Source organism: Panthera leo, chromosome A1, assembly GCF_018350215.1.
Source record: "Panthera leo isolate Ple1 chromosome A1, P.leo_Ple1_pat1.1, whole genome shotgun sequence".
Taxonomy (NCBI): domain Eukaryota; kingdom Metazoa; phylum Chordata; class Mammalia; order Carnivora; family Felidae; genus Panthera; species Panthera leo.
The window spans coordinates 235,030,833-235,046,487 of NC_056679.1; the positions used below are offsets into that span (position 1 = coordinate 235,030,833).

Consider the following 15,655-nt stretch of genomic DNA (forward strand, 5'->3'; position numbering starts at 1 on the left):
GGCTTAGGTTATGTTCTAAGAAACTGCTTTTCACAGTTAAGCCAGACCTACAGAGAATCACAGGAGATGAGGTTTTTGTTCTGCCCAAAGACCCGAAAGTCTGTGCCCACAGGCTTGGCTAAGAACAGTCCCATTTCCTCTCTCGACCCTGACTGTTTGCCTTAATTTCTGTATGGAGCCTATCAGATCCTTCAGCACTTCCCCCCAGTGAGCTCTCAAAGTCCTGCCCGCTCCTCTGGTGTCAACCCACTGAGGTCACCGGTGTGTCCCCATCGGTAACCTCACCCGCAGGAAACACGGCAAGACCTACATATTCAGCAAAATAGAAGAGCCCCGTGTCTGTTACCGCGTCTGTCTTTTCTCAAAAGGCCTTCTTGGGTTTGTAATCAGAGACTTGTGCTCACCTTAAGTGGATGATTGGCAGACTCAAGATCTCGGGCAGTGTGTTCTTTGGGTAAAGGCCGGTGTCACAGAATGGGACACGGCCAAGGACAGATGCCAGCCGGGAGGACAAAGGGAAGACAGACCTCCCACACGGAAGAGGTTTCGGAGTGCCAAACACAATGAAGTTTGGGCATTAGCGTGGGGCGAGCAGCGTCACGTCGGGAGGCCCAGGCTTCCCATGACCACAGGGTGATGTGCTGCTCCACGATCCTGGGTGCTGCGACAGAGCCCGGCCCAGCGACCTGAGTCAGCAGCGGGGAGGCTGAGAAATCAGAAGACATTTACAAGATGCCTCTCTGCATCTTCCTTAAAATGCTGCATCCAACAAACTAAGCCATCTGTTACCCAAACTGAAGCTTCCGGGCGGTACCTCGTGCTCTCCGTTCACACCACTTGCCCCTACGCTGCCTCGACGTCCTGCCCCTTGGCCTTTGTCACACCACAGCTGGAAAATGGTGAGCGGTGCTTTGACCCCTCAGCTGTAGCACTCATAAGCGTACACACACGTGCACACACTTCTCCAAGGTTCCGCGAGCCCTCACGCAGCACCCCCCCCCACGTGTGTCCAGAAACTTTGAAGATGGTACCATCATGCAAAATAGGGAGGAATGTGTTCAGCATCCCTGCCCTGGGGCCACATGGGTAACAAGATCATTAAGTAACTCCCTCTTGCTTCGAGAGTTTTCTAACCAGCACTGTCCCGTTTCTGAGGCGGACTGTAACGTTAAAAGAAAAGAATAGGACCTGACATTTAGTTGGCTGGCCGAGGTGTTAAGAGCTTTACAGGTATTATCTCATTTAATCCTTAAAGGAACCCTAGACGGTAGATTACATCATTATCCTCATTTTATAGATGGGCTCCCCAAGGCGTAAAAGGCTTAAGTGGCTCGTAAGATCGCGGGTTTCTAAGAGGCACGGCCTCCTCTCCACTCCTGGCAGTCCGGTCAAAACCATCACACTGTACGTTACAGCTCATCTAGGCACCACGGGTCACCTACTCACACGGTCCTTTCCTCCACTGTAAGATACGCACGGAGATATTTTAACCTCTGCTTTGGTTTTTGTTTGAGGCAGAAAGAGATTCATATCGTTTTCTGTTTTAGAACGCTTCATACACGGAGAACAATTTTCTAAACTATATTTCACCGGCCACCGAGTAAAGGCCTGGAACAGGGGAACTCAGATTCTGAACGATGAAACTCACATCCGGGTACTGCTTCCTTCTTTGTGTCCAGAAGCAAGAGGGAGGGGACGGGAGCCCCGGGGAAGCTTCTGGCCATGGAGGCGTGGAGGGCACCTGTCTCTGGGTAACAGCGGGTGACCCCGTACCACCCTTTCCAAACACGGTCCTCACATATGTATAAATCAAAACAGTGTCGAGATCCTGCATTTGTCCCCTTGACAAATATGCCCGCGGTGGCTGCTATGGTACAATGTTAGACCCCAGGACACGACAGCTAATAAAAAGCAGCAAAGGCCACTAATCGACCACCACCCAAGACTGCGCCAGTGCTGTCACAGAACCCAAACACAGAGAAGGCAGCAGAGAATAAAATCAGACATACGCCCAGGTCAGGTGTTACAGGGCCACGAACATCCGGGCCACGGGAAGTGAGAGTGGCGCTGGTCTGGGGTGGTGGGGACCACCACCAGCTGCCCGGGGGTGTCTTGGGGCTCCTCACTGGTGAGTGAACATGGCAGACACATGCTCAGGACTCAGGCAGGTAAAACCAGGGGACAAAGTCCCTTCCTCAGGCCCAAGGAAAAGTTCAGAACATGAGAAAACTCACAGGGAAGAAACCGGTGCGGAAGAGAATCAAGACCAAAGAGAAACAAACCAAGGCGATGGGTCGATTCAGGAGGAATGTTGGAAGGATGAGATGGGGGAACGCAGACGTCTTTCCGCTTCAGGACACTTGCCCCTTTCCATGCAGCCGAGGCGCCCAGATCCTGGGCATTCTGCGCAGATTAACTCGAGAGCTTAGATGAAATTATCCCATCAATCCACTATGGCCATTCACCTCCACGTCTGCCTCCACCTGATGTCTGGCTGCTTTTTCCCCATGATTAAATCAGATCATGAGTAAAGGAGCAAAGAAAAGGCAGCTTGAGGGGGCTGCTGGCTAGGCTGTCAACGGTATCCACACGCCCCAGCCTGCAGGCTGCGGGGGCTCACCATCCCCAGGGGCAACATAAAACATTACAGGCCAGGTGCCTATCGGATGGCTCAGGGATGCCCAAATCCTAGACTATTAAAACTGAAACGGCACGACTCAGCCACACATCAAATCTGCTTGCAGGTGGCAGGAACGCTCCAGCTCTTAATGTGAAACGTATTTCCCCAGCCCGTATAAACGAGAATAGACATAAAAGTGAATTTAAATATTTCTTTCTTTGAGTGTTTTCAAATTTCTGAATATTCTGAGAAAATAAAAATATACACAGACAGCCATATGCCCAATAGCATTTAGGGTTTCTGGGTTCTGTTTTTACAGCAGGTTATAGATAACTGTGTTTCAGGCGAGCTTCCTGTAGAAAGGGGTCTCCTCAACCATGTAGCTGAATGCTTACTTTTTTATTTTTATTTTTTTTAATGTTTATTTGTTCTTGAGAGAGAGAGACAGAGTATGAGTGGGGAGGGGCAGAGAGAGAGGGAGACACAGAATCGGAAGCAGGCTCCAGGCTCTGAGCTGTCAGCACAGAGCCCAATGAGGGGCTCAAACTCACGAACCATGAGATCGTGGCCTGAGCTGAAGTCAGATGCTTAACCGACTGAGCCACCCAGGCGCCCCTGTAGCTGAGTATTTATTAAGACTCAGGCATTGGTTCTCTGATGGAGGGCACATCTGCTAAGCAATTTCTCAACAGTGCTTACAATCAATCGCTCAACTACTTGTCAGAAAGAAAAATCACGTAGTACACAGGAATGCCAGGATCGAACTGGTCAATATTTTTAAATGATCCATATGAACAGGTAAGAGAGGAGGAGCATAGTGTTTAAAGGATACAGTAAGGAAGTCGAAGAGAACCAGCCTCTAACTGCGGAGAGCCCAAAGCTACCTCCTGCCCATGGAACGTGGTGACTTTTATGAGCACCGCACTCAGGCTTTACCTCCACCTTTACATGGAAACCGGCTCTGGCCAGCTCTCGGGAAGTCATTTTTAAATCTTCACATTTTGCCAAAGTGTCTGGAAGGGGAGGACACGGTCTGAAAGACTATGATTTTATCAGACTATCTCCAAGTTTTCACTAATTCTAAGTGTAGAGTGAATTCCAGCTGTGGTCAAAAGCCCTATCCTTCTTTTATGAGGAAACAGAAAGCGATCACTTAGGTAAATCTGCAGGAAACCTAAGGAAAACGAGAAGAGATTCCACAAATGAACGCACGCAGCCTCTGGGTCTCTGGGGAAGCAGGCACCATATCTGTCGCTTGTGCTAGAGATTCATGGATGTGTCATGAATGAGCATTGAAGGTCCTTGAAATCAGAGGAGGGAGAAGGAAACCAGAGTGGGTGAATTCCTGGGATCTGCTCAGGGTCTAGATGATTCCCAGGTGTGCGTAGGTGACAGCTGTGCCTGGCAAGGTCACACTGAGCATACGGTGTCCTAATGCGCCCCTGAGCCCCAAGGGTGGTGGTCATGGTCATTTACGGATGGCCCTTTGACGTCCTCATGCGTCAATTCTGCTTCACAAGGAACTGGCCAGAATCTCCGATTTCCCTGATGCACTGACCTGTCCTAAATGGCATAGGGACATGCTGCTCCTCTTGCTGTTGGCAGTCAGGACCATCTTTCCGGTTCCAGGGAAGCAGGACTTGAAGCCCCACAGCAGGAGCAGGGTGGGCAGAGCCAGGCGTGACCATGTGACGGGAACGTGACCTCGGACAGACACTTGAACCCACCGCCCCTGATCTGGGAGGTGTGCCCAGACTGGGGAGCCTCTAGCAACAAGTAAGGATCCCTGCTTCCTGGCAAGGGATAAGCTATCCCATTTCACCTGGGCCCTTTGAGCACACTTGGAGAATGGGCGGGGGTGGACATCACAGCCCAAACCCCCGAGGAAGGTGCTCTCTCTCCAGGAAATTAATCAGGGTGTTGGATAAAGACACGGAGGCATTTTTATGAACTCGGTTCAAAGGTAACCCGATGCAGGGGGGAAAGAACGGGAACCATTTCACATTGGTCTCTGGGACCTAGAAGGCCAAGCTCAGCCTTTAGTTATAGTTTAAAAATATATATATATATATGCTTTTCTAAGATTCAGAGCATTCTAGCAAAGTAAGGATGGGGACGATGTCATCTGAAGCGGTTGCTGTGACAAGAGAGGGTGATGTCAGCCAATTGGCAGAGTAACTGGGTTGACAGCATGGGGGCCATCTCGGGGCGACCCAGGCTGCCCTGCTGCGACTGAGACGTTCAAGGTCAGCTGGACCCTCAGTCCCTGTGCCTCGCGCATTCAGACCTGCGCACACCTGAGTCCCTCCTCTCTCCAGATTGTTTGTGTTTTTGAGGACAGAGCCAGTGTGTATAATTTTTCTTTATAGACCTCTATCTTAGCATAACACCTCACACATTTAAGGAGGAAGGGCTGGATTGAAGTCCTCCTTCCGTGGCTGAAGCGTGCGGATGCACCACAGTTCATCAGCTGCAACGCTAACTTTTCATGTCAACTAACGATGATGTTACTGTTTGACTGTTTAACTCACAGACCAGGGGAATTTTCCCCTGCATCTTTCCCCCTGGCTTCAAGATGTTCGAGGCTCAGATCTGTGCCCACAAATGTTTGCTGACTCCTCAAGTGAAGGAATAAACGAATGCTTTGACATCAATAAGATGGGGGCAAGGTTGCTAATGATCCCATTCCATTTTCTAGCCCTAATCACTAGACTAATGAAGCTTACTTGTACTATTGGTAGATGGTGAAGAGAATATTCTTGGAAAAGTATAAGAGAGGCTGGTTTACAAGCTACTTTTAAGATTTGTCTGAGAAATTTTAATTGTGAATCAGATAAATAGTTTCACTTGAAAGAAAAGCATTATCCCCAGGTATTGCACCGTGCATTTTGGAGAGTTTAAAACATAACTATAAGCCAAACTTTAATAAGCATTTCACTTGGAAGTAAATCAGTGGTTTGAGATTATTTGAAATGGACTGAACCAACTGAATCGGATGCTGATTTTTTTAAAATTACAGCATATGAGGGGGTGCCTGGGTGGCTCAGTAGGTTGAGTGTCCGACTTCAGTTCAGGTCATGATCTCATGATTTGTGAGTTTGAGCCCTGTGTCAGGCTCCGTGCTGACAGCTCAGAGCCCTGAGCCTGCTTTGGATTCTGTGTCTCCCTCTCTCTCTCTGCCCCTCCTGCACTCATGCTCTCTCTCTCTCAAAAATAAATAAACATTAAAAAAATTAAATTACAGCATAAGTAATTTTGAGAAATGGCTGCTGTCTTTACATTAGAAACAAAAGTCTAGTGACGACATCACCATATGAAAAAAGTCACCGCCTTAGACTCAGATGTAATCAGCAAAGCCAGTTCCTGTCCTAACAGTACCCTTGGCTTCCTGTCTCTCTGTGTTAAGTCCTTATCCCCTCACCTATGTCCAGACACCAACCGAGAGTCCAGGGAAGGCAAAACTAAACAGGATTATAGAAGTAAAAAATGTGGTTGCATCATAAAAGTAAGTGGAAAGGAAAAAAAAAAAAAAGGAGCAGAGAAAGCTTGTCAGAAAAGATGAAAGGCTGGATCTGCCCAGTGTCTTTCAGGAAATCTTATCTTCTACAGAGAGATGGGCCCATTAGAATAGATAAGGAAATGGGATCTTTTTAAAATCATCACCACCACCACCATCATCCTCATCATCATCCTTCCTCCACGGATGCCAGGTAATATTTCTTGAATGAAACCAGAGGTGGGGGAGTTTTCCAAGTGTCTCTCTTCCCATTCATTAATTCCCTAACTGGGTCATTTAAATACCTCTTTGTAGACATTACGTTCACGGGGAGACAGGCTAAGAAAAGAAGGCTTTAAAGGTTTCGCAACCCAGGACGTTGGAAGGTCTATGCAACTAGAGATCTTAAAAATAGAACACGTGCAGGAAAAAATGAAAATGGTGCCTCTACCTTCCCCTTTCCCCGGGGGATCGGGTTGAGAATGTGGGCAATGCACTGACAGAAGCCACCAAGAAACCAAGACAGTAGACGAGTGCTCTATCAGATCTGCTGGCGAATTTGGTTGTTCTCTCATACAACTGAAAAAGCGAGAATGGATTCATTTTGAGCCGTCAGCCTCCAATGTTCATCTTGTAGACAGTTATGATGCAGAATTGAAATATCCTGGCCTACCTTGTAGAAGTGAGAGACTCCCATAGCACAGAATCAACGAAGCAGTTTATAAACTTTAAGTAACTAAGGACTTATCGGCAGAAGGCCTGTGTCATCAGGTATCAGCAGATCCTGAAGGGCCAAAGTTCAGAAAGGTTTAGACAGTGAATTCTGGTCAAGTGTTTAATCAAGACGGCCACTTATAATCAAGTCTGGGGAACGAAAAGCCCCTGCCTCCAAATAAATCACTGTCATTAACCTCTGGCAATTAACCATGTGATCACAGACTATTGGGAGACGTCTGACAAGTCTACTAAACGGGGATCAAAACATAGCGGGCGTTAAGACCGAACAAGAGGAATCTGAACCGTCAAGTGGTCATGAAACTAAGAGGTGGCCAGTCCGCGAGGGGCCTCGTCTCACTACATTGCGGTCTTGTGTTCAGGGGACTGCAGTCCCCGTCGGTCATCAGGTGCTCTATTACGAAAGGAAGATGGCAATTTGAAAACACGCTGTGCTGCGCTGGTAGAATCATCTTTGTTAAAGAATGTGAACGGACGCCAGCCAGCGAGACACGGGTACCGCTGGAGTCTGGCAGTGGTGGGAATAAAATGGGGTCACTGGAGCTGCTTGAACCCCTGCTGCCTGCTGGGTGATCTGGGCCGATTCCCGAGACTTCTGTCGAAGTACCCCTCTGTCTCGGGACGCAGGCAGGCCTGGTTTCTGGCAGGAAGACTCTCAGAGGAGCCACATCCTATACGAGGTGCTAAAGGACATGCATCCTGTGCCCCATCTGCTTGCCGAAGGGAGTAGCAACGCGGGTGGAAGTGGAGAGTGTTAGGCGAAGTGAAATCAGTCAGGCAGAGGAAGACAGATACCGTATGTTTTCACTCTTACGTGGATCCTGAGAAACTTACCAGAAGACCATGGGGGAGGGGGAGGGGGGAAAAAGTTAGAGAGAGGGAAGGAGGCAAACCATAAGAGCCTCTTAAATAACGAGAACAAACTGAGGATTGATGGGGGGGGGGGGTGGGGAAGAGGGGAAAGTGGGTGATGGGCATTGAGGAGGACACCTGTTGGGATGAGCATTGGGCGTTAGATGGAAACCAATGTGACAATAAATTACATGTAAAAAAAAAAAGAGAGAGAAACCCTAATTTCCCACCAACTTTCCATCCAAACTGAAAACAAACAACACATTTGCTGACTCTACCATGCAATTCTTCAAGCAAATGATTATGGAATAAGTTCTGGGTTGGTGTATAATCTGCAGAAGCATGAGGGATGTTGTCAGACTGGAAGAGAAAGGGAAGGGAAGTAAGTATGATTGGACGTTAATTTTCCCATGTCACACACAGGGGATGCCCATGAACATAGTCTGGTTCCACCATTTCCTGAATGGCATAACATGGCAGCTTGTCTGGCCCCATCCCCAGCGAGGGGGTGCCCCACATAATTCTCCACAGCAGGATTTTTCCTTAAAAAGCTTTTCATGTCAGAATTTAAATATGATTGAAATATTTCATTCTTAGTTTATAATGGGAAGGGTTAGTACATGTCAAGCACATTGGTGCTAACTGTTCAGACGGCTACGTTTTTTCATTAATCTTTGTTTTCCTCTATTTACTTCAGGCCTTTCGTTTAGACCAACTATTAAGAATGTATGAATTCACTTTTTTTTTAATTTAAACTCAAATTAGTTAACATATAGTGTTGCATTGGTCTGGCTGACGGTCATAAGTGGGAAGTATATAGCAATCCAGGCCTTCCTATGGAAGGAAAAAAGGTCTCAGATACACAACTTAACCTTATAACTGAAGGAACTGGAAAAAGAATAGCAAATAAAGACCAAAACCAGCAGAAGAAAGGAAATAATAAAGATTAGAGCAGAAATCAATGATATAGAAAAAAAAAACCCACAAAAACCAGTAGAACAGATCAATGAAACTAGGAGCTGTTTCTTTGAAAGAATAAAACTGATAACCCCCAGCCAGACTTATCAAAAAGAAAAAGGAAAGGACCCAAGTAAATAAAATCATGAACGAAAGAGGAGAGGTCACAACCAACACTTTAGAAATACAAACAATTACAGGAGAATATTATGAGCAATTATATGCCAACAAATTGGGCAATCTGGAAGAAATGGATAAATTCCTAGAAACATAACCACCAAAAGTGAAACAGGAGGAAATAGCAAATTTGAACAGACCCATAACCAGTAAAGAAATGGAGTCAGGAATCAACACTTTCCCAAGAAGCAAGAGTTCGGGGCTGGATGGCTTCCCAGGGGAATTCTACCAGACATTTAAAAAGGAATTAACATCTATTCTTTTGAAGTTGTTCCAAAAAAATGGAAATAGAAAGAAAACTTCCAAACTCATTCTATGAGGCCAGAATTACCTTGATGTCAAAACCAGACACAGACCCCACTAAAAAGGAGAATTACAGACCAATTTCTCTCATGAACATGGATGCAAAACTTCTCAACAAGATACTAGCAAACCGAATCCAAGAGCACGTTCAAAGAATGATTCACCACGATCAAAATTTATTCCTGGCTACAGAGCTGATTCAGTATCTGCAAATCAGTCAACGTGATACATCACATTAATAAAGAAAGGGTAAGAACTCTATAATCCTCTCAGTATATGAATTCATTTTCCTTTTTTGTTTTAAATTCCTTTTTAAAGTTTATTTATTTTGAGAAAGTGCATGTGTGCATGAGCAGGGGAGGGGCAGAGAGGAGGAGAAAGAGAATCCCTAGCAAGATCTATTCTTTCAGCGCAGAGTCTGACACAGGGCTCAATCTCACAATCTTGAGATCACAACCTGAGCCGATATCGAGAGTCAGATACTTACCCGACTGAGCCACCCAGGCAGCCCGTTATTTTTTCTTCATTCATTCATTAGATTCTTAATTTATGCAAGTTCCCATTTTGTGTACCTTCTTCTAGAACTTAAAGACACAGCTGTCTAAATTAATTAATCATTAAAAGCTGGAATTGGCAAAGCTGAAATCCATTTGCCCATATCAAAACTTGTCTGTTTTTTAAATCTAGAATTTAGTATTTTGCTCCCAAATTTGAAAAATTGACTCGCCACCCTTTGCCAGAGCATATGTCTGGCTCTGGCTGAAAATGTTCCTGTCGTCAGCCAAGGTTATCAATTTTAGACTTTCTTGGACGGTCCAATTTTTATGGTATCAGGATGACCAAGCCATTGACTGTCATGTGAAATTCTTCTTCCTGACATGCTGTTTCTAGTCATTTCCACCACGATTTGCATAACGTTCCTGTAGTTTCTGGGTGAATTTCAATATAGGACTTTGCAGTAAATTTGAGCAAGACCATTGGACCCAAACCTGTCTGCATCACAATATTTTCAACGTAGGTAAAGCTTCTACTTCTCATCACCAACATGATACGTAGAATTTGAGTGACTTTCATTTGAATAATCTCAACTCACGAAACTACTCTTTATCAAATCTTCACTTGGGTGCAAAGCAGAAACCGGTTCACCAAACGACTCCCTCAGAGCAACATGCTGACATAGATGGACGAGAGAAGTCAGGCCCGGCCTTCCGGTGACACGCAGGGCCACTGGCCTCTGCTCTCCCTCTGGGGATGGGGCCGCCTGCCAGGACGTGGTGTGGACCCGTGAGTGCAGTGTGCCCGTGGCCCCTCGGTGCCCCCCCAACCAGGAGAGGTGTGAGAGGTGACCTACCCCCTCCACAGGAGACCGAACATTCGGAGCGAATGATGGCCCATGTGTAACGAGGCTGGCCACTGGGCTTCTTCTCACCCCGCAACCGGGGCACCGAGTACTCCCAGGCGACACCCGGGTTCCTTCCCTGAAACAGAAGCTAGAAAATGAAAAGGGGGCAGAGAAAACAAGTTAAAATGGAACTGATAAATATAAGCTAGTTTTTAAATAGTACTGAAGCGACAACATCAACAGAAAGTTGGTTATGTGATAAACACCGTCCATCCTCTAAAACGTATATGAACTTTCTAGACGGAAGCGAACGCTCAAGAAGAAGCAAGCGCATCTAGGAAAATGTAGACATTCGACTCGTCTGCCTTACGTTTTGTGTGTTCCTCTCTTCAAGGCTTCAAACACCTCTACAACCTAACTCGGGTATCTGGTTATTTCCCCCAGCGTTTCCTTGGGATCTCCTGCAAATCCTGTCCATCTGAGCGCATCAGAAAGCAATGCCTATAAAGCACTCTCACGCTTCCTGGTGCGTTCTAAGCAGTCAGGACTCATGAGTGGATATTACCCATGCCACCCATCAAAGCTACGGCAGAGTACTTTCCAGTGTGACCAGATGCAGGGGACTTTGGCCAACTGGCACATTCCAGGAGAAAAACACCTATCCGTAAAGATCTCTCAAGTTGAGCCTATCTTAGCACCTTGAATTTGGACTCTTCACCTCCTAGTTTAAAACCCAATCGTATGGACCAGTTACCTTTGCCCTCGTGAATGTGTCAGATCGCTGATCTCAGGGAGAAAGCTTTTTACTTTGGAAGCCTCACCATTGATCAGTGGACAGAAATCCCATCTCTGAGTCTGGGAGCCTTTATTGGTGCTGATGTGATGTTCCAGGGGGTAAAGACGCTGGCCCTTCTCTGACCACCCAGCACCACATTCCCCACCCCTGACAACACAGCTCTTGGGTCTTAGTTGAGGAAGGTGTTGTAGGACAGGTACAGGTGGCTGCATGGTGAGGCCCCTGAGATGCTCTCCTGTCTGACATCCTGAGCCTTTGCAAATCTTCTTCCATCCAGAACAGTTCCCAATAAGCCACACTCACCTTCGCCCTTGACCTATCTCTGTTCTGTACCATTATTAGAGCTAAAGCCTGCGCTGGTGGGAGAGAAATCATCAGGGTGAAATAAGGTGATAAGAACAGCTCAGGGCCAGGAGGGGAGGCAGAGGGGGGATGTGTGCAGAGAGCCCCAGGGAAGCATCTCCCAGGAAGATACGAGAGGACAGGAGGGGGATGCCTGGCCCGAGAGCAGGTGAGGGGAATCTGGGTGGCTCACATCTGCATACTGGTTGTAGACTGACGGGACAACATTTGAACCAAGTACTTTAACTGTGCACAGAAAGACAAAAAGGTGGGGCAATAGCCTATCCAGTGCCTGTCACCTCCATCTGCCCAGTCTCATGGGGGCAGATTACGTCGCAGGAAGAGCCTAATGGCAGCCTGTGAGCCTCTGCAGTTGTGGGTCAGGAGGCGGCTGTGGCCCCTTCCCTGCACATGGGGGCCCATATGACGTCACTGCTGAGGCTTTGCTTCGGGCTCTCATCCCGCTCCCATTCCACAGGACTTGGCAGAGTCCCCCGAGTGTGCCCGCTTCTCACAGCCACACGGCGTACGGGAGAGGGGCCGACTTTCGTAAACACCGGCTGATAAAGACCCAAAACAGGAACCGCGTGATGTGCGTAAATACAAATCGGATTAGGTGCCAGGAGATGAAAGGTAACAAGCCCACCGCCCCCTTCAATGCTTAGATGAGTCTTGCTTCGGACACATTCTCAAATCGTAATCATTATTCTGTGCTCTTGAAGTTATGCCGATGGCCGTCAATCTGCAACAATCCCAGATCCCAGCCCGAAAATCAGAAGGCTGGCACCTACCTCCACAACCAGTGTTTCGTTGGTTGGCCCAGAAGAGGTCAAACTCTCCGGCTCACGGGAGGTCCGTCTATAATCAAACGTGGTGCCTGCGAACTTGTATCGACCCGGCCAGTCCACCGTCCAGTGCCCGTTCAGGTAGTATTTTCGGAGGGCATTGCGCACAGAGATGTAGGACGTCGACACGTTCATTTCACGGATGTGAATACTCCGGGCTCCAGAAGGAATGGTGACCATCTGATAATACTCTACGTTAAAGGAAACGGGAGTGGGAAGAATGTGGTATTTTCATTCAAGAATGCCGAGGCAAAATCCCTACGCTGGGGTTCCCCACAACTCAAACCTGAGAATCCACGCTGGGAACCAGGAGAATTTTGGCAATCGGTGCCATGAGGCCTTGAAGTCACTTGTGTTTTTCTTTTCTTTTAATTGAAGCAGAGCTATTATAAATTTCATTGTTCCTAAGAACCACTTTAATTCAAATAACCTAGCAACCACTGTCCATCAAAAGGAAAGGCTTGGAGGGCCCCTGGGTGGCTCAGTCGGTTGAGTGTCCGGCTCTTGACTTTGGCTCACGGTTCGTGATCTCACGGTTCGTGGGACTGAGTCCCACGTCAAGCTCCACACTGTCAGTGAGGAGCCTGCTTGGGATTCTCTCTCTCCCCCTTCGCTGCCCCTCCCCCACTCATGCTCTCTCTCCCTCTTTCTCAAAATAAATAATCTTTATTTTAAAAAAGTAAGTTGGGGCGCCTGGGTGGCTCAGTCGGTCAAGCATCTGACTTTGGCTCAGGTCACGATCTCACGGTCTGTGGGTTCGAGCCCCGCATCGGGCTCTGGGCTAACAGCATGGAGCCTGCTTGGAATTGATTTTTTCTCTTCCTCTCTCTCTGCCCCTCGCCTGCTCTCTCTCTCTCTCTCTCTCAAAATAAATAAATAAACTTAAATTTTTTTTTTTAAAACAATAAAGGAAAGGCTTGACAGGCAGAGTAGGGAAGGAGACTGTCGGTCTTTTCAGGACCCTTGACGCCTGCTGTTGCCACGGAAACCCCAGGTGTCCCCCCCCAGGAGGTTCCGGTTTACATCTCCCTCGTACTCCTCATACTCACGGTTGGCGCCGTGGTGCTTGGTGTAGAGCCCCTTGTGTGTCGTGCAATCTGAGTTATTCCCCCTGCACACACCACAGGAGTCTTCCACGGCATCGGATCCAAGGACGTTGTCACATCCCACTCTCTGGGGGACCGGGGCCACACGTCATTCGTGAAAGAAAAGACGACAAGAGCGAAGTCACAGGGCTCCAGCGAGAAACCTCCCCGCTCCAGTAGAACATTTCACCAACACAGAGTAGTTAACAAATATTTATTGGATACCAAGTATGTGCACAGCAAGACTGAAACTCTACTCTCAGATCCAAAGGAGGAAACCCTGAGAGCTGTTGTCTTTGGCATTGCTACACGACCTTAGAATCTCGAGCCCTAAATTAAGGGGCGCCTGGGTGGCTCAGTTGGTTAAGCGTCTGACTTGTGGTTTCTGCTCAGGTCACGATCTCACAGTTTTGTGAGTTTGAGCCCCGCATTGAGCTGTGCACTGAATATGAAGCCTGCTTGGGATTCTCTCTCTCTCTCTCTCTCTCCCTCCCTCCCTCCCTCTCTCTCTCTCTCCCTCTCTCTCTGCCCCTTCCCTGCTCATTCTCTCTCTTTCTCTCAAAATAAATAAACATTAAAAAATTTAAAAAAACCCTGAGCCCTAAATTAAATCTATCAGATTTTCATATTGGAGATTAATGGTAAATTTCAGATGGACGCAAAGCACAAATTGATGAGCAATGTGTCCACGTGAGGGTCCCCTGGAATGTGCCGCTGTGCCTCTGAGTGGCCGTGTGCAAAGGAGAGAAGGAACACAGGCTGCCTGGGAATTATTCCCAGCAGTAAATCATTTAAAGGGCATCTTTGTTCATTGTCTTAGAATTTTAGCGGCCTTTATAATTTCTATGGTGCTTACTAGCTTTATATTTACTAACAAAGAGTTTAGTATATACTTGTAAAAAACCCATTCAGAAATGAATCACAATTCCTCCATAATTCCTTGCTGGAAATCCTTATGGTCAAATGCATTTCAGAATTCAGAGGGTTTTTTTTTTTTTGGATTTTAGGAAGGGAATTAACATATTATGCACATCATGTGAGAGTCCCCAGCAGGGCCCAGGGTAGCACTCAATGAAACGCGTAAAGGATGTTTCTATGGCAAATCACATACATCTTCACGCGAAGCGAGATCAATAAAACTGACACATAGCCTCACACCCGTCGAGGGCAGGTTTCGCCAGCAAACAAATTCAGGGCATCCTGTATTGTGCAGCCCAATAAACCTTCTGTGTGACGGCTTTTGGGATTTCAGAACTACATTTAAGGGACTGTGACACTGTGTTGTGACGAATACCTGAAAACAATGACACATTTAACAAGCTCACTAATAATTAGACAAAATGGACAGAGACTCGGCCATCTGAAATCTGAAAGAGATCTCGACAGAACCGAGTGTGATCTTCACCTACGAAAAAGGATTACACTGTGCGTGTCCCAGTGCACGACTCAACCTGACCACGGTCATCTCACTTAGAGAAGACCAGAACGATGACCGAGGTGCTTAGACTCTGTGAGTGTGCATACTGAGCAACTTCAATGAAAAACCCATCGATCGTGTGCAACGTATGTGATCTGGTCACGCTTCCACTTTGTGTAATAATGGAATTCCTTCCCTGTCTCACCCCTGCCCAAGGCAGCTCTACGGCCACTTAGGCAACAAATCTTTCCCCGTCTGTCTTCCAAGTCCCTGCAGGATGCCAAGTGATCTCTTGGTTCAAAGCTGCCCCTGGTTCCTCCGCTGCCCAAGCTACTGCCGGCTGACCCTGCCGCTCAGCTCCATCCAGGTCCCAGGGTCTGTTCCCCCAGGACAGGAGGATAAAGATCCTCCGTGCGCCCCTTCTCGCTCCCTCACCTCCCTCGGCACCCCTGCCCTGCCTGCCCTCCGGGTGCTCGATGCCTGAGTCGGGTCCTACCAACCCACACCTTCTAGCACGACCGTGTTCCCAGTGGGCTCTCCCACACCTCCAGGCCAACTCACCCTTCCCGATCTAGCTCGGAAGCTCCCTTCTCCAAGGAACCCTGCAAATCCCCCAGATCCACATCGGGGAGAAAATCAGCTCTCCTCTGCTCCCATCCTCCGCGGGCACCTCCACTGGGACAAACCA

The 15,655-nt window shown here is 47.6% G+C and overlaps 1 protein-coding gene across 1 annotated transcript in view; it reads right to left on the minus strand.

Annotated features, from left to right (window-relative positions):
- Nucleotides 1–15,655, minus strand: part of ADAMTS16 (ADAM metallopeptidase with thrombospondin type 1 motif 16) — a 158,144-nt gene that overhangs the window by 52,639 nt on the left and 89,850 nt on the right. Inside the window, exons 15-17 of the mRNA XM_042953519.1 lie at nucleotides 13,515–13,638; nucleotides 12,412–12,656; nucleotides 10,492–10,630 (exon numbers count right to left, since the gene is read on the minus strand). Coding sequence (XP_042809453.1) covers nucleotides 10,492–10,630; nucleotides 12,412–12,656; nucleotides 13,515–13,638 — 508 coding nt within the window. The remainder of the gene's footprint in view (nucleotides 1–10,491; nucleotides 10,631–12,411; nucleotides 12,657–13,514; nucleotides 13,639–15,655) is intronic.